We start from the raw sequence: 18,142 nt of genomic DNA, 5'->3' as shown, positions 1-18,142 counted from the left end.
GTGTGTGTTTTGCGCTCCTCAAATTTTGGCGTTGTTGCCGGGGATTGGCAATCAATAGTGTTTAAAATAGTTTGTAGTACTAATTCAAAAGTTAATTTCTTTTTTATTCTATGTTATTTTTCCCTTTTTACGGTTGGTGTTCTCTGACTGTGCACAGGTTGCATGAAAGAGTGGTACATGACTCGATCTTCTGGGAAGAAATTGCTACCATACGAACCAAAAATAGAAAAACAACTGCGACAGCTGAGGAAAGGAAGAAATCTCCTTGAGAATATCGATAAGGTTGGTCAATCCTCAACCATAGAAACTATGGCTGGAGATGATGATAATGTGGATTTGGCTGCAAGAGAGTCAGCCTACCAAATAGAAAAAGTTGCACGGGATGCTGAAGAAGCAACTATTAGAGATATGCAACGCATTTATGAAGAAGAGAGGGGTCACAGACTTAATCGAAATCATCCCTTGGCTGCAGCCCATTTTGGAAACATAGTTCCCAGTGCTGGGAGACCACTTAGTGAATACGCTAGACCGGTCTACAACCAAGGATTGTCAAGTATCAGACCACCTCCAGTTGCAGCGAACAATTTTGAATTCAAGCAAGGGTTGCCCCAAACTCTTCAAAACTGTTGTGTCTACATAGGGAAGATGAACGAAGATCCAAACAACCATCTAATGGACTTCGAGGAGATTATGAACACCTTTCAATATAATGGTGTGTCACAAGATGCAGTGTACTTAAGGGCATTCCCATTCACACTCAAAGATGATGCGAAGTAGTGGCTTCGAAGCTTGCCTCAGGTATCAATTAGAATTTAGGAGGAGATGACCAGAAAATTTCTTGATAAATATTTCTCCTAAGCTAAAACGAGCAAGTTTAGAAGAGAGATCCATAACTTCTGCTAGAAAGACACTGAAACTGTGTTTGAAGCTTGGGAGAGGTTTAAGGAGATTGTCAGAAAGTGTCAACATAGCGGAATTGAACTCTAGATGCAACTACGAAACTTTTGGATGGATTGGCATCGGCCTCGCGTGGAATATTGAGCAATGAAGCTGGAGGCCCATTGATGAAGAAGACCCCCAGAGGATATAGTCACAATCCTTGATGAGTTATCTGAAGATGCAAATCAATAGCCCTTTGAGAGTGCTGAAAGAAGAAGATCAACTGGTGTTCACCAGGTTGATGCTAACACATTTGTGCAGGTACAGCTTGATGTTGTGGCCAAAGAGATAAGGAAGCTGACCTCAGTCTCGATAAAAAGTGAGACTCACGCAGCTTGTGATATATGTGGAAGAGGACACCCTACCCAGGAGTGTCAGGCCACAATTGAGGAAGTAAATGTTGTGGAGAACTACAATTTTAATGCAATGGGTCAGAGGCACCTCAATTTTTCATAGAGTTCACATGGAGGTACAGAAAATGCATGGCAACAGAACAATCCTAGACCTTAGGGACAAGGGGCGCCACTCTACCAAAATTAACAGAGGCAATAATTTCAGCCTCAAAAGCACATTCAGTCTGGCTTAGAAGATCTCATGAAGTCCTTCATTCAGAAAACTGATGAGAAGCTAGAAATTCATAGTGCATCTATAAGGGAACATGGAGCATCTATCAAGGAAATAGGTACTGGTCTTTGAAATCTAGAGAGACAAGTGGGACAGATCGCAACAATATTATCTAAAAGGATTCCAGGTACTCTGCCAGCTGATATTGAAAGAAACCCTAAAGAAACAGTAAATGTTGTAACTCTGAGAAGTGGGCAAGTGTTGAAAGAGCCCACCCAAGTCCAAAAAGATGTGATACCTAAAAAAGAAAGTGGGGAGCAGCTGAAAAATGAAGTTGATAAGAAGAAAGGCAAAAAGGGAACTGAGAAAAAGAAGAAGGAAGAGAATTCAAGAAGGGATGAAACTGAACAGAGCAAGCACATGCTTGTTTTACCTTTTCCCCAAAAGATTTATAGAGAAAAGATGGACAAGCAATTTGAGAGATTTTCGGATATGGTGAAACAGATTAATGTAAATTTGCCATTCACATAAGTGCTTTCATAAATGCCAGCTTATGCCAAATTCTTGAAGGAGATCCTTACAAAGAAGACGAAGATAGAAGAGACCTCGGTGGTGAAGCTCACAGAGCATTGCAAAGCAATCTTGCAAAACAAACTCCTACGGAAGTGTGGAGATCCAGGGAGTTTTACTATACCTTACTCTTTAGGCACTATTAAATTTTATAAGTCTTTATGTGATTCTGGTGCCTCAATTAATCTAATGCCTTTGTCTATTTACGGGAAGTTGGAGAATGAGATTGGAGAGATAAGGTCAGCACCAATATCTTTGCAACTGGCTGACCAGACGATTCTGATACCTGAGGGGATAGTGGAAGATATTTTAGTTCGGGTAGATAAGTTTGTCTTTCCTGTAGACTTTATAGTGTTGAATATGGAGGAGAACAAGGAGGTCTCTCTCATCTTAGGAAGACCATTCTTAGCAACGAGTAGGGAGATTTTAGATATACACGAGAGAAGACTCATGCTGAGAGTGGGTGAGGAGACTGTGACTTTTGAGATGAATGTACAAACGGGGTTGAAAAAGGAAAAGCCAGCTGTCACGACCGAAATCCACTATAGATTGTGATGGCGCCTAACGCCGCCGTCAGGCAAGCCAACGGTAATTTACCAAATTAATTACTCATCTTAGAAATTTGAAATCAAAGTTTTTCCTTAATTAGACAGTATAAAAATAGAATTTACACAGTAAATGAAAATATCTGCACTAACCACAATAGTGAATAACCTGTAAGAACACCCAAAATCCGGTGTCACAAGTGCATGAGTATCAACTAGGAAATATGATAAAAGACAGCATATGTATGGAATATAGATTAGACAGGGGAATGTAAATAACTTTGATGGAGACTCTGTATGCTGCGGATTCGTAACATGGAATGCAGCTCACCGTAAGTCCCCGCAATAGTTGCGCCTCTGCGCCTAGAAAACCACTAGACTTATATCTACCTGCACAAAAATATACACCAAGTGTAGTATGAGTACGTAAATCAACCTGTACCCAGTAAGTATCGAGCCTAACCTCGAATAAGTAGTGACGAGAGGTCGACATCGACACTTACTAAAGATCTAATAAAGAAATATAATAAAGGCGTAAGCAAATATGAAGTACATAACAATAGTGGGGTAAATTTGTAAGGTTTATAATCTTCCAATTATTCCTTTTAAAGCATAAGTTTCTCGATATTGTATTCTACATTAATATCTTAGAAAGTTTCAAAGTGTCAATACCAATTAAGCAAGAAATACCATAAAATATCGGGCTTCAGTGGGAGGTTTATCTTGTGAATATTCGAACTACTAGCGATAACGCCCGATTCTGCTGAGGTCGTTCGGCCCGATCCGGAATAACGTGTACACTACCGAGTGACGTGCGGCACGATCCATAGATGCATCTATACTGCCGAGGTGTTCGGCCCGCTCCACAAGAAAGGAAGACACTTTATGAACCTTCGGAATGAGAAGCTATCATAAGGCTAACACATAGGGATGTACAATTACTATTAGCGGTCGATATTTGCACAAAAATTCAAGTATGTGAAATTTTGATCTTTTACTATTTGCTCTAACAATTTCCAAAATGATTCAAGTACTTCAATTAATAAAGGGTGCAAATATTACAAGTAATTCATGATTTGGGTCCTAAACTACCCGTACATAGCATAATTAGTAGCTACGTACGGACTCTCGTCACCTCGTGCGTATGTAGCCCCCACAATTAGCAGTATATAATAATTTAAATCATCTATGGGGGTAAATTTTCTCTTATAAGGTTAGACAAGAGACTTACCTCACTCCGAAATTCCATAACCGACTCCAACACCACTCAAACACCTCAACCCGATGCCCGTCTCTTCAAACTAGTCAAACAAATATACACCAGTACGTATAATTTAACAATTTATAATGATTTTCAGCTTCGCTCAAAAGCCAACAAAGTCAACCCTCGAGCCCACGCGCCCAGATTTCGGAAATGTTTGAAGATAAACTTTACCCATAACACCAAGAACTCAAATATATAATTTATTCTTAATTCCATGCCCAATTTCGTGGTCAAAATCCAAAAATACCAAATTCTATATTTTCTCCCAAAATCCCAAATTTCTACTAATTTTCATATTTAAATCCATATATAAATCGTGTATTAAACTTGTAATAAAACTAAGACGGAGGACTACGGAAAATAATTGAAAACTAAGCTCAATAGAAGACTATATGGAATCAATAAAGATTAGCTCAAAAAAAAATAACTAAATAAAATCCAATAAAGCACATACACACCGATAATGAGAAATCAGAGACGAAGAGAAGAACCCCAAAATAGTTTCATCTTCACCTTTTTAATAATCAAAACTTATCGTCCAATTTATGATCTTATTAAACTCATGATGATAAGAGAATTAGTGTAAAATACCAAAGCAGCTAAGTAGGAAGGCATTGATACAGTAGACAAGAGAATGAATTGAACATTATATAGAGGAGAAAGAATTTCAACACCTATCACTCTTACGAAATCCAAAAAAAAACAGTAAGAAAAAGTCAAAAATCATTATTATTTATATTCCACACAACAAGCACAAATTAAGAAAAATAAATAAATAAAGTTATCAAAATGTGCTGAAACATAACAAATAAACTACTAATTTATGATATACGAAGTAAAAATTGAAGCAAGGTAGAAAAAGGAAAGGACCTTTGTATTATATAATTTTGCCTTGAATGTGAATGCACCTCGAATTCGAACAAAGCACAGGTTACTACGGACTATATCTCAGCCTCAATCACTCGACATCAACTCAACCAACGAAATCGATCTCCATTACGTAGCTTTGATAGATTAATTTCAACCCAACTGAATTTGGATAGAATATAGCCATTGTTTATGTTCAAAAGGAATATGAGTAAGATGAGTGATTGTGAGATTTCAAGCTCTCTTTCTTTTTGTTGTTTTCGTATCTTTCATTTTTGTTTCCTTCTTCTTCTTTTTTTAGGTGCCTTTTTCGTGTCCCTTTCCCCAAAAAACCAGCCCCTCCTTATCGTTTCTTTTTTTTTTTCCCTTACTTTCACGTCCTCCCCCTCTTTTTTATTTCCTCCTAGTCCTTTTCTAGATGAATCAGCCACATTCTTTTTCTTTTAGGTCGTTTTACTCAAAAGTCAAACCTTAATTAATTCTTCTAACTTAAAGCTTCCGAAATTAGAATTTTCTTTTCAAATCAATTCCGAACTTCCCGAAATTAAATTCCGACCATGCGTACAAGTCATAAAACATAGAGTGAAGCTACTCAAACCGCCGAACAACGCACTAGAGCTCAAAACGACCAGTCGGGTCGTTACACCAGCTACAAGTATTGAGTGGAATGTGAAGAGTTCAAAAGACAAAGCTGTGGTGAGTGAGAAACAAAAGTGTGGGGTGTACCCCAAGAAGGCTGAGAAGAAGTTGTTTGCATGGATGTGTGCTTTGGTTCGGGTGCGTGGAATGGAGCCCGACTTCGACTCAGACCCCGACTAGATATTCAGGGAAGTTTCCTTTACAGTATATTTTTTAATTGTGTGTCATGGGGATATGCCACAACTTATAGAGCGGGATAGGGGGATAATTGTATGTTGCATGTATATGTGTTAGTTTTTTTTATTTTAGTAGTTAGAGATAGAAAAACAATTGGAAAAAAAAACATAAAATTTTGATTTTTCCCGACGATGGATATCATTCGACAGGTTTCTTGAGGGATTAAAGTTAAAAGAAAAAGACAAAAAGATTTTCTTTTGTAATTAGTGTAATGATTTCCCCTTGGTTTTTCTTTGTGTCGCGGTTCTTTTCCAAGGGTTTTGTTTGAACCGGGTATAGTCAGTTATTATTTTAGAAGTAGAAAACCTTGTGCTATGATTTGAATTGAAGGCAGTATCTCTTAACTTTATTATATCTTGAGAATAGTGAGTGCTTTAGTTGTGACTCTTAGGCTCAGTTTTTTACTCTTGCATAAGCACCTTAAAGTGTATGATCTTAACTTTGCTTAACTTCTTTGACTAGGGTATCTTGATAATCCATTATTGAGTGAGTTATGTGCCATGTGGGTGTGAGGTTTTGTGTATTCTGTGTATTACATTTGATGTCTAGAACTTGCCCCGTATATTTGTAAAGCGAAATAGTAGTTTTATTCAGTCTTGAAAGTGATATAGGCATTTCTTTATTAAGCCAGTTGTATGCTCTTACCCACCTAATTGTTATGTATCTTAGTTAACCTCTTTGAGCATGTATTCATATTTCTTTGGCAATCGCATTACAAGCATTACCCATTTATTTGAATTGACCATCTATTTGAACTTTTAACCTCTCGTGAGCACTTAAAATTGTTATGAACTTTGTAAAAGTTGAAGTGTGTGGTGGTTGGTTTGGCTTTTGAGTGAAACTAATGAAATAAGAAGAAAGGTGCATTATTTTTGAAAACGTAAGAGCCACTTGAATTGAAAATAAAAAGGAAAGAAAAAATAATTGTATGGTTATGAAAAATATTCCATGATAGTGGTAACTTTTGATGTAATTGTGCTTAAAGAAGTTGGGAGTTAATGTATATTAATGTAAAGGTGGAGTTATGGATTGACATAAGTGTGGGGTTTTGAATAATGAAATTGTATGTACTGAAGTGCTTAGGGAGGTGTAGTCACTCTTATATCTAAATGTATCCTACCTGTCCCGCAGCCTACATTACAACCAATTAAAGTCCTACTTGATCTTTGACTGAATGAGTTCGATTAGTTGAGTAGTATACTACGGGCAAGCCCATGGTACGTCTTTTGTGGCATATGAATGTTGTTTCTGAGAGTGAGTGAATTCTTTCTATTTTGAGTTCCTAATTATTCTTAATTTCTATGGTGTGTGGAACTACTCTCTATTGTTGTGTGAGGGCACTTGATTCACGAAGGAAAGGTAATGTCGTTGACCTTTGTGTTAGAGTAAGTGAGCATGTTATAAATAAAGCTTTTGAATTAAATCTTGAGGCTAGGATGTTACACTATTGGGCTTAGTCTATTTTAAATATTCTTGGTATGATGAGTTATGAGAGTTGTTTAGAAAGGTCGTGTTCTATATGAAGTGTAGTTGGATTGCTCGAGGAGGAGCAATGATTTAAGCGTGGGGTGTTTATGGTAGGCTATAATTACGTATTTTAGTCACTTATTGCCCTATAATTCACTGCACTTTACTTGTGTTTGAGCTTTAATTGATAGTATTTTGCACTTATAGTATATTTTATACCTTGTAGGAGTGATTCCAAGCTATGTAGATATTGTAGAACTAATTCGAGCTATTTGGAGCTTTGAAGTCTGAGTAAAAGCCCAATAATTAAGCTGAGATCGGGTTCGGGGTCAAAAATTGAGTATACATATGAAAATTAAAAGAAAAAAACACTCAAGACCAATTGGATGGCCTATCACGACGTGAAGCTGGTTGGGCATGACGAGGTTACTGCCAATTTAAATTTTAGGCAACAAAACTTGCAAGGAATTGAAATATTTTGATAAAGTGGCTTAGCATTTTGTGCTTGCCAACATGGCCAATAGAGAGGACAAGTAAATCGTCATCGGGAATTAAAGAACAAAGTCCTCTGAATTTTTCCATTAGTGCGGCGCGCTGGGCGATGTAGCAGTGCTATTGTGTTGTTGTCCGTCAGAACGTGCTCTCTAAACTTCTCCGCTAGCTCCCCACGTGGGGCGGCGCGCCTGTACAACGTTTACGGAGTAAATGTCCTATTTCGACTTGGAAAAGATATTTTTATCTGGGCCCGACCCTACTTGGTATAAATACATGAAAAACGTTATTTTTGGACTTTTGATACATCTAAGACCTAAGGATTCTAAGGAGGAGCTGGAGACGAAAAAGCACAAGGAATTCATCATTCAATCCTCACTCAAGAGAAGAGTTTGGATCGTTTTATATTTTTCTTTACTTTAACATATTTGTGATGAATTACTCCATATCTATGGAGTAGTTCTCTTTAGGGTTTGATGGATTTGGTGTATTGAAATTTGTTTGTGGATTATAACTCTAGTTTTATGTATTGAATCGTTTTGGATGTTTTAATTGTTGCATCTATAGTCACTTGTTCATGTAATCGAGAGAGGCATAACTTGTGATATCTTTGCATTATATTGTTGGTTGAATTCATTAATTCTTCTCAATAATCAAAAGAGGCTAGTTGAATTGTTGATTAAACCTAGTTAGGAGGATAATCGAAAGGGATTCTCTTAAAGACCAATCCACTACGAAGTCGTACATATCTTCACCGAGCTTATATTGGATCATATTGTGAGGTTGAGACTTAATCGAGAGAGAAGTTTCTACTAAACGTTTGAACTAATAATCGAGTGAATTCGAGAGACTCACTTGAAAATTAGAAGTGAATTAACTAGAGTTAAATCCCAGACATTTATCTTGAACCTATCCAATCAATCCCTATTTTCTCCCATTGATATCTTCCTTGCTCACTTTTGTTTGATTGTCATTCGTCAATTAGGTTTAGATTCTTAGTTAATTTTAGTTGTTAAATCACATAATTCTAAACTGTTGATTATCTTAGATAGCAATCTAGCTACAAACTACGATAATACTGTTTAACTCCAATCCCTGTGGATACGATATTATATTATACTATTATTCAACTAGCGAGCATATTTAAGTATGTGTTTTGCGCTCGTCAGTCACCCCATCTCAGTCGTCACAACTTTACCCTTAGATGTATTTTGCATAAACCCGAGCTATCGGGGAGTCTGGCCAAATGGTCCATCGAGCTCAGCAAGCACGATATCACATACCATCCTATACACCGACAGCATGTCCAACGCGTCGGGGTACAGACTAGGACTCGTACTCAAAGTCCCAACAGGTGAAGTAATTCTCCAGTCTATAAGGTGCCCGAATATGACTAATAACGAGGCCGCGTATGAGGCTGTCATTGCAGGTTTGAGACTAGCACTCAAGTATGGGGAAAAACGGTTAAAACTACGTTGTCATTCCCAGCTCGTAGTCAACCAAGTCACAGGGACTTTCCAAATCAAGGAACAAAGATTGCAAAAATACCAGACCGAAATTTGCAAACTACTGCCTGAGTTCGACGAATGCCAGCTCGACCAAATTCCACGAGCATAGAACGCTGAGGTAGACTGCCTCACCAAACTAGCCACAGCTACCAAAAGCATCACAACATGAGACAAAAACATGGTCCATCTGCTCAACTCCTCGCTAGACCAAGTCGAGGTAAGAACTATTAACTTAACTTGGGATTGGCGCAATCATATTATCGTATACTTGCAGGACGGCGCACTCCCAGGTGATAAAAAAGAGGCCAGGAAACTGAGAATGCAGCCAACCAGATACAGTATCCTCCACAATGACCTGTACAAGAGAACCTATGGCGGACCTTTAGCAAAGTGCCTTGGCCCAAACCAGACTCGGCACGTCCTTGAGGAGATCCACGAAGTCCATTGCATGGCTTATTCCGGCAACCGAATGCTGGTCAGATGCCTCATACTGGCGGGATATTATTGGCCCACCATGAAAAAGGAGGCCGCAGACTTTGTAAAAAGATTTGAGCAATGCTAGAAGTACACCCCAGTGATTCACCAAGCGGGCGAACACATCCACTTAGTCACCTCACCTTGGCCGTTCATCAAATGGGGAATGGACATCGTAGGCCCCCTCCCGGCAGGACGAGATAACGTACGATTCCTTTTAGTTTTAACTGATTATTTTTCTAATTGGGTGGAAGTGGGAGAATTCGCCCAAATACGGGAACAAGAATTAATCACTTTTATATGGAGAAATATCATATGCCAGTTCCGCCTTCCCCAAAGAAATCAGCAGTTACAAAGGAACCCAATTCACGGGCAATGGGCAAGAAGATTCCTCCAACAATCAATACTAAACATCATGAAAAAGAAGCTCGAGAACGCCAAGGGACTGTGGCCGGAAGTCCTACCAGAAGTATTGTGGTCATATCGGACAACTCAGAAATTTAGCACAGGAGAGACACCCTACTCTTTGGTCTATGGGACCGATGCAGTAATACCAGTTGAGGATGGTGAGCCCAGTCTAAAGTACTCCCATAAGAGCAGCACAAGCAACGATGAGGGCCGAAGGAAGGAACTCGATGAAGAGATATGGCTTATATAAGAATGATCGCCCAAAAACAGCAAGCAAAACGCTATTATAACAAGAAAGCAAAGGTCAAGCCGCTCAAAGTCGGGGACTACGTACTGAAAGCTAAAACCCTAGTAAGGAAAGATCCCAGGGAAGGTAAGCTGAGAAAAAATTGGGACAGTCCGTACAAAATCATAGCAAAAGTGAATAAAGTATCATTTCATCTAGAAACAATGGAAGGAAAGCTACTACCAAACAACTGGATTATCAGCCACCTCAAATACTTCAACTTCTAAAGGAAAGAGTGTCCCCCAAGTTGTACTCTTTTTTTCCTCACTTGAGTTTTATCCTTGTTGTGTTTTCTCAAGGAGGTTTTTAACTAGGCGACGAAGGGAACACTCCAAGTCGAAGTACACGAAGGCTAAGCCCTGGTTACTATTTCATTGCTCGGCCTCTTACTACTCTCCATATCGACCAATGAAAGGACTAAATAGACCGGGAATGGGACTGGAACGCCAGCCAACAACAAAAGTCTATAAATTTCTCCAAGTATGTAACTGTCACGCCCCAAACCTGGGGAGGCGTGGCTGGCACCCAGTGTCGTGCTGGCCCGAGCGAACCACTCTGTAACTTATGATCATTCGACCAAAACTAGAACATATATAGGTTGAGTTAGCTGAACTCATTCCTTTTGTAACTATCATAGGCCCACATGGCCACAACTCCTAATGTACAACTGTAAGTGGGAAAACATTGTATTACTGAATCATTTTTCTTAAAACATAAATACATATGGGCCGTCAAGGCCTCTAACATACTGTACAAAATAAATCTCTATCTACAAAGCCTCTAAGATTATTTGACATCAAATGGGACAGGGTACCGTTCTACCTATAAGTCTTTAGCAACACTCTGACACGATGACTCATAGACTCGGTTGCACTCCGAATGAGGTGGAGTCTTACCGATCCTTTGATGAATGCCAATCTCGTCTACTATGAGGGCTCGTCAAACTGATTATTTATACCTGCAAGCATGAATGCAGCGTCCCCAACAAAAGAGCGTCAGTACGAATAATGTACTGAGTATGTAAGGCAGAACTGAAACATAACAATAAGTCAACATTAATTAAAGACATATAGGAATCAACCTGAATCTTTGAAGTGCCACCGTATATGCATACTTATTATACTCATATATATACAATGCTTCTCTTTAAGACTATTATCCATATCGTATGATGCATGACTGCCCAACTGATTAGTGGTAACTGCCCGACCGGCCGTAGCGCGGTGGTAAATGCATGACTGCCCAACCGGCCATAGCTCGGTGGTAAATACATGACTGCTCAACCGACCGTAGCTCGGTGGTAAATGAATATGCATGTCTGCCCAACCAGTGGTAAATAATAATACATAACTGCCCAACCGGTGGTAACTGCCCGACTGGCCGTAGCACGGTGAAAAATGAATATGCATGAAGATGAGTGTATCACTATATTATAAACATTAACATTTTTATCAAATACCTCAATAGAGATTTAAGAATATGCTTAGACATGCTTGAATATCAATTTACAGGAATGAATAACATAGACATCCTTAACTACTAAGAGTAGAACCACTTATGGAATAACATTATGTTTACGTATCGTTACTTGGATCATGCCAAAAGAAAGAAGGATTAGCCTTAACATACCTGAACCAGTTCTCCTAACAATCCCTCTAACACACGTTAATTGTGACAAAATACGTAACGGCGGATAGTAGAAAAAAATCCTTAAGATATTCTTGATATCATATCACGTCATTTCTTATCCGACTAATATTCACTCCATACTCTACATTATCAAACAGTTCCTTTCGGCCTTCTTCTGTCATGTATCTCCAAAATTCCTCAAATTTCATTACCAATAAAGAAACCAAGACAAAGGAAATTATTCAAAGATAACTTATGTGTTATTCATGGTCCTCCAACGTGTAAACAACTTCATTGAGGTGTTATGACTCATCATACACCTTAGTGCCACCAAGTTACATGACTTTAAGAGTCATTAATTTGAAAGGGAGGGGCTGCCACGTTAGGCCTTGTAGGTCTTATCCAAACTTTTAATTAATTTTCCACTAAAAATTATTAATTACCTAATTATCCATATAATTAAGAATTATCTCAAATTACTTAAAATACTACTTACTTTTAACTCACTTTATACACCTTACTATTATGGTCATATGGTACCATATAAAATCAATACATACACTATTATTTCATTAAAACATCCATGTAAAAAAAAAATACACATATTTTCTCAACTTCTAATTTTCCTAATCTCATATAAAGAGTACAAATTTTTATACGCTTAATTCTTAAAATGGTAAAAAGATAATCTTCTTTTCTTGTGAGAAAATAATTTCTATCTTTACAATAAAGAAAATCTCATATTATTTATATAATTTAAAGCATATTCGGAAGTAGTAATATTAATAACTATATAAAATCATATTTTTCAAACTTTTTACAAAAATATTTCACTCAAAATACCATATCAAACGTATATAATGGTGTCAATATTGTTAAACTCACGGGATGTAACAGTAACAAATGCAACAATGTCAAGGCAATAAACATTACACTTACCAGCGCATTTCTCTCAAATTCAGGTTATGTTCGACCTCGCTCGAATTAACCTACCGGCCCTCGGTCATAATTAAATTCAGGTTATGTTCGACCTCGCTCGAACTAACACCTACCGGCCCTCTGCCATAATTAAATTCAGGTTATGTTCGACCTCGCTCGAACTAACACCTACCGGCCCCGGGGCATAATTAAATTCAGGTTATGTTTGACCTCGCTCGAACTAGAACCTACAGGCCCTCGGCCATAATTAAATTCAGGTTATGTTCGACCTCGCTCGAACTAGCACCTACCAGCTCTCGGTCATAACTAAACTCGGGGTTATGTTCGACCTCGCTTGAACTAACACCTACCGGCCGCCGACCATTACTAAGTTCAGGTTATGTTCGACCTCGCTCAAACTAACATCTGTCGGCCCTCAGCCACAGCTAAGTTCAGATATGTTCGACCTCGCTCGAACTAACATCTACCGGCCCTCGGCCACGACTAAGTTCAAATATGTTCGACCTTGCTCAAACAAGAAACATAAGCAAAAAACACGCAAGTACAGAAAAACTAACCACAGAAAAGGAAACAGATACAGAAAACAATCTTGGAATTCTATTTCATACTTAAATATTTTTTACAAAGGCTCGTGAAGATGCCGGCAAAAATACACAAGCTTACAACAACAAAAAAGAGGAGAAAAACTACTGGTCACTGCCATCACGATCTTCTACACCTCCACCACTCTGACTGCCGATTCCTGGGCCGCCTCGATCCTTTTCTTCATCATCACCCTCAGGGTATACAGCATCATACTAGGCGTTCTCTTTAAGATGGTCCACGTCCCTGTCCCCCTCATCATCACCAACCTCAGGCAACCCGAGCCTTGCAGGCCTTAACACGAACAATATCAAGGGCGACCGCAGAAAAAGACCCTGCCTTATACAAATCTCAAAACACGTCCAACTAAGCTTCAGCATGAATCCATTCCTCATACAGGTCCCGAGAAACATTTGGGAAATTTAAAGTACGAGAGGAAGACGGTTGCGCAAGTAGTTGAGCCTTTTAAGCCTTTAAGGCGGCCACCCGGTCCTACATGAGGGAGTTGTCTTTTTCCAGCTCTCCGATCCTCTACTCTAACCTATCTTCTTTTGCCTTCACCGTAACTTGATCAATCTCCCTCTCGGCCCAGAGAGTCCTATTCGCCAACTCTAATATCTCCAATTTTCTCTGAGCCTCCAAATGGTAAGACTTCGCCTTCTCAAGCTCGCTCTGCTTTTCGGCGACTTCGCCATGAAGGACCTCCATCTGTAGCCAGCACTCCTCCAATTGCTTGTGCAGTTTGACCACTTGCGTCTGAAGGTCGCCACATTGGGCCTCTATGGCTCTACTGACTTTGAGCTCTTCTTCCCTACTTCTCAACATCCCCTCAAGGACACTACACTTCTCGATGACTCTCACCAGCTCATCATCCTTCTCCTTCAATTCATCACGAAGGCCCCGCAAATTGCCGCCCTCACCAAACCGCCTACGAAACTCCCGGTTGTTATCATGGTACTAGAAATATTTACGTTTCAACCTCTCAAATATTTCCTTATGTTTCTCCTACCTTCGGGCGCTTTCAATCTCCAAAATCATGGTTTGTAGTCATAAAAAGAAAAAAAGGAAAGCAAAAATAAGAACGCCCCTGCTAACAAAGGCAAAATACTAAACAAAAAAACAGACAGAAAGACGAAGCCCAAAAATACTCACCCTGAGAGCAAGGTCGTCTATGCTCCTCGACAAGGTAACATTGTCCAGCTCTTTGAGGGTTTCACCCTCTATGTCAGAGCAAAGACGTCCGAGGGCAGGGACTACATTCTCCGTGTTCTTCAACAGATCACGATCCATGGGGATCGCAATGGTCCTCGTAGACCCCTCCAGCCTCACCTCGAGCTAGGTAAACCCTTCCTCCATCATCCTGAGGTCAGCAGCATCAACGTCTGAACCTGTCTCATAGCCTTCTTCGATAATGAATTTGCCTCTCCCATCGGCCGGCAAAGAAGTATCATCAGCTGGCTGCGAAGTCAACATCCCCTCTTACCGTGAAGTGTCAGAAGCCCTAGTGGTCGGCCCGTCGGCTTCCGTCATCGCAGAAAAGAGAGACGCACCCTCGTCGGCCTCCGCCGACCTCAGAATCTCAGACGTCGGCCCGATATCATATTCAATGACAATAGTCACCATCTCAAGAAGTGTAAAATCACCCATCACCAAGCCAACAGCCCGGGCAACCTCGTCACCAACGTCCACCGATCTCCTTTTACGGGGCATCAGGTCCCTATCACTTGGCAACGACTCCTCTTCCTCATCTATGAGACGGTACAAGGGAGAATCCAAAGGTTCCGCGGGCGAAGTCTCTGTAGATAAAGAAGGAATTGATGCTGAAGCAGCAACGGGAGGGACCGAGGAGTGAGAAGAATCAGTCGCGGTCGTAGAAGGGGCAGGAGCCAAAGAGGTAGCAGTTATCCTCTTACGGAACGCAGGCGCGGGAGCTATCGACCTCCTTGAGGACCCTCTAGCTGAAATTAAGAGAAGTACAAAGGGATAAAAAAGTTAGCCAAAACAAACTACGAAAGAGAAACAACTAACAGGTCAAAGACAAGAGTAACTTACCAGTTGAGGGGGGAGCCGGCCCGAACCTCTTGAAGAAGCCCGGCCACTTATGAATCCCTTCGATGTGAGGGAGGAGCCGACCGACACAACCAAAAATGTCCTCGACTAAAAGAGGAGGCGAGGTCTTGGTTGCATAAGAAAAGAACGAAATGTCAGAATCCACAACTAAGCAAAATAAACCAAGTACCTACATGCAAGGGAGTGAGGCACTTACGAGTACAATTACAAGCTTCAGGGAAGTCGTCGACATTGGCCACCGCATCTTCAGTTCTAACAAAGAAAAAAGTTGAGCCAGAACTAGAGGTTAGCCTTGTCATCCATCTTCACCACCAGGTATTTGCCTCCTCGGTGGCGGAGATTCATCATCATCCCCCTATAAAAACTGGGGGCGAACAGGTGCATCAGGTGTCGAAGTGTGATCTCGACCCCGGCTAACTCCGCGAATTTGGTGAGCATCCTCATGAGCTTGTACACATACGGAGAGAGTTGAGTCGGGCAAATACCGTAGAAGCGACAAAATTCCTCCGTCAGTGGGAAGAGAGGAAGAGTGTAGCCGACACGAAAGGGATAGGCGTAGAATATGCAATACCTTGGACGGTGGTGCTGCACCGTATCCCACCCGGCAGGGATCAACTCGACGTGATCAGGAATGTCGTATTTCACCTTAAGCTCTAATAAATTAGCCTCCTTCATCGCCGACTTAAAGGTCCCGGGTTCGGCTTCAGGCAATTTCGAGAAATCAGACCTGACATCGGGGTTACGAGGAACAATCTCTTCCACAATCGGGAAGCTTCCATCCTCTACAGTAGTGAGAATGTTCTCCGCATGAGGAGGAAGAAGAATTGCTAGAGGGACCGGGTCACTTCCCTCGCTGGGCCTAGAAGGTATGTTAGATATATTTTCAACGAAAGAGAGGAAGGTATCAAATAATGAAGAATTAAAAATGATAAGGATCGATGGAACAAAAGGAAAAGTTGCACAACAATGGAAGAGGAAGAAGAAAATACAGGGTTTCGGTGCAAAATTTTTTGTCAAGTATGATATTATACCTTTACACCCCTATTTATAGGAATTCAAGCATCATAACCAAGAAATTGATTCATCATTACCTGGAACCGTAACCGAAGCGGAAGATTCAATCAAAAGACGTACGCGAAACAAAGCAACGCATCGGGAAAATGCATCATAATAACGCATGACATCATGACGTCACCTCGATTCATGGACAGCACAACTCCAGAGTTTGTGGCTCACAAAGGGCCATGTTGCTAGCTTGCCCAAATCATCACGATCCGGTCAGCTCATCCAATCATTTCGACCACAATGAACAGAATCTGCTCATCAAGCTCGCCTAAGGCCATCCTCAATAAGCAGAGGGACGAAACTGTATGGGTCAAAATCTACCCTAGAATATTTAAGATAAGATAACACTAAAGAAAGAGTCCCCGAGCCGTCGTTAGTCGTGGTGGAGCAAGAAGCAGCAAGACCTATAGCCGAAGAGTCGACGAGAGCCATGGTCGAGGTGTTGATAATGGTCGAAGTCGAGCATCGCTGATGAAGTTGTAACGGCTGATTTTCAAAATAGGATATGTAAGAGAATATTCTAGTGGATATTCTTTGCACTTGTACTATTAGGGTTTAATAGGAAAATATCTCATATAAATAGGAAAAATGGCAATGATATGAGGCATGTGATATTCATTTTGTAAGAAAAGACTTTGACAAAAGATTCTCTCTCTCTCTCTTACTAAGATACAAACACTACCTTTTCATCAAGATTCTTGTCTATATTATTCCATATGTTTTCATCAGATCCGAGAATAATTCGAATATTCAAGGATTTGTCTGTCACTCATCATTGTCAGGTGGAACAAAAGTCTAGCTCATCATTTATTGGATGAATCACTCCTCCTATTTACTTGAATGTCATTTATTGTTATTCATTAATATTAAATGCTACATTATTGCTCATAGTTTTTGGAATAGTTATTGCATGCTGTTATCACTTTCCTTATCAGATCTATTCGACGCTAATCACACTTTCGGAAGTCACTAGAAATATTATTATTAACTAGGTTTAATCCATTATCACATAAATTTAATTATTTGAACTAAGAGTTATATTTTTTTGTCAAACAAAAAGTTTGTTAAATAACTACAGATTTGCACAAGAAGAGTATGTAGTTTATTGTGAAATCCTCGCAACCTAAGTTGATGGTGAAGGAATATGGTTTGGTTTTTTTTTTTTTTTTTTGGGGGGGGGGAGGGGGGGGGGGAGGGTTGAGAATAAAAAAGACAAAATTTGTTTAACTTATCATTTGAAGGTCTTATAATTAAGGCGGTGCATAATTTGGCAAATACCGAATTACCGTATCGAAATCTAAAATTTTGGTATTTGGTATTTGGTATTTAATATTTTGGTATTCGGTGTTGAGAGTAAAAAAGACAAAATTTGTCATTTGAAGGTCTTATAATTAGGGCGGTGCATAATTTGGCAAATACCGAATTACCGTACCGAAATCAAAAATTTTGGTATTTGGTATTTGATATTTTGGTATTCGGTATGGTATTTGGTTTAATTTTTTTTTTAAAAATGGTATTAGGAATGGTATTTTAAAATGAAATACCGATATCGTACCGAAATATATATTATATTGCACAATACACATATTATTAATTA

At 39.7% G+C, this 18,142-nt stretch overlaps 1 protein-coding gene and 1 long non-coding RNA gene across 2 annotated transcripts; one reads left to right on the top strand and one right to left on the bottom strand.

Annotated features, from left to right (window-relative positions):
• The first annotated feature begins 2,262 nt into the window (after positions 1-2,262).
• On the top strand, positions 2,263-2,628 carry LOC138906397 (uncharacterized). Its single transcript, XM_070195069.1, has one exon. It carries the CDS (start codon positions 2,263-2,265, stop codon positions 2,626-2,628), a length of 366 nt encoding a protein of 121 aa, XP_070051170.1.
• A 59-nt stretch (positions 2,629-2,687) lies between these two features.
• LOC104094948 (uncharacterized) lies at positions 2,688-5,076 on the bottom strand. The gene is made up of 2 exons (XR_686019.4): positions 4,753-5,076; positions 2,688-3,008 (listed from the first exon to the last, which is right to left on the bottom strand). It is a non-coding gene; the product is annotated as an uncharacterized lncRNA (long non-coding RNA).
• Positions 5,077-18,142: the final 13,066 nt, after the last annotated feature.

Source organism: Nicotiana tomentosiformis, chromosome 1 (assembly GCF_000390325.3).
Source record: "Nicotiana tomentosiformis chromosome 1, ASM39032v3, whole genome shotgun sequence".
In the NCBI taxonomy this organism is placed as follows: Eukaryota; Viridiplantae; Streptophyta; class Magnoliopsida; order Solanales; family Solanaceae; genus Nicotiana; species Nicotiana tomentosiformis.
This window is presented reverse-complemented; position numbering and strand designations above follow the sequence as displayed.

What these genes read in the sequence shown, in the direction of transcription:
- LOC138906397 (XM_070195069.1), top strand. Translation starts at nt 2,263, where the DNA reads ATGCCTTTGTCTATTTACGGGAAGTTGGAGAATGAGATTGGAGAGATA.